At 49.1% G+C, this 1,026-nt stretch overlaps 1 protein-coding gene across 1 annotated transcript in view; it reads left to right on the top strand.

Annotated features, from left to right (window-relative positions):
* EMH_0025010 (ethanolaminephosphotransferase, putative) overlaps positions 1–1,026 on the top strand; it is a gene marked incomplete at both ends in the record, with an annotated part of 3,688 nt that overhangs the window by 2,135 nt on the left and 527 nt on the right. The window contains 4 exons of the mRNA XM_013502385.1: positions 63–148; positions 273–353; positions 478–605; positions 751–959. Coding sequence (XP_013357839.1) covers positions 63–148; positions 273–353; positions 478–605; positions 751–959 — 504 coding nt within the window. The remainder of the gene's footprint in view (positions 1–62; positions 149–272; positions 354–477; positions 606–750; positions 960–1,026) is intronic.

Raw genomic sequence — 1,026 nt, 5'->3', positions numbered from 1 at the left:
TGTTGTGAATGTTTTCGGGAGCCCAGTTGTTTTAAGGCTTCGTCTTGTGTGCCACGCAACAGGTCATGTTCCTCGCCGTCTTGGGCGGGACGTTTGGTCCGGAGATGTTTCATGTGGATCTTCTTCAGTATCTGCCGACGTCAATAGGGTGCGTTGCAACATTCAGTTTAGGTGGTAGGCTAAGCATCTGGGGTGTATAGACACTTCAATCATTACTTTTACTCCTTGCAATGACTTACTCACCAGTAGGTCTGCGGTGACGATATGTGCAGGATACCACTGGCGAAGCTTGCAGGAGCCGCTGGATTGAGTATTACGGCGAGCGTTGTGTTTCAGCTGATGCTGCTGGTTTGGTGAGTCTTTACTGTGTCCTGGTGACGCGCAGCTGTGCATGCATAACCAGCTCTATACATCTTTCACCGGAAACAATAAGACGGAAAGCAGACCTGTTGTGCTCTGCTGCATCTGTTTTCGCAGCAACTCTATCCTCTGCACTTTGAATATCGTTATGGGGGTACGGCGCGCACGGCAACCATTCGTGGCCCTCACGCAAGTGGTGGTGTTCTTGGTCTACATCTTCCTCCAGGGGACTGTATACATGCATTGTGAGCAACACATTGGTATTGTTTGAGTGTATGCTCTTCATGGCATTGCATATATTACTGTTGTTGCTGCCATCCGCCGGACAAATACACTTGCTGAAGCGAGTTCAGTGTAGGTTCGTGTTTGTTTAGTTTTGTTGTCGCGCAGGTCTGGTGTGGCGGCCGGTTCTGAACCCTTACCTTGTGTACACTGCAATCTGCTCCACGTACACCATCTTGCTGCTGCGGCTCTGCCTGTCAGCTACCTGCCGCTTTCCTTACAAATTCATTCAGTGGCCGATGCTGCCGCTAGCGGCTGCTGCCGCTGCACTGAAGCTGGGCAATCTGACAGCTAATCAGGAGTTCTGGACACTCCTTGTGAGTCTCATAGCGCATATACTTGTCGTAAAATAAAAGGACCAATAAATAAATAAATACATATATA

Source organism: Eimeria mitis, genomic scaffold (genome assembly GCF_000499745.2).
Source record: "Eimeria mitis Houghton genomic scaffold, Emh_scaff902, whole genome shotgun sequence".
Taxonomy (NCBI): domain Eukaryota; phylum Apicomplexa; class Conoidasida; order Eucoccidiorida; family Eimeriidae; genus Eimeria; species Eimeria mitis.
Note: the sequence above shows the minus strand (reverse complement) of the source record. Positions and strands in the feature narration are given on the sequence as shown.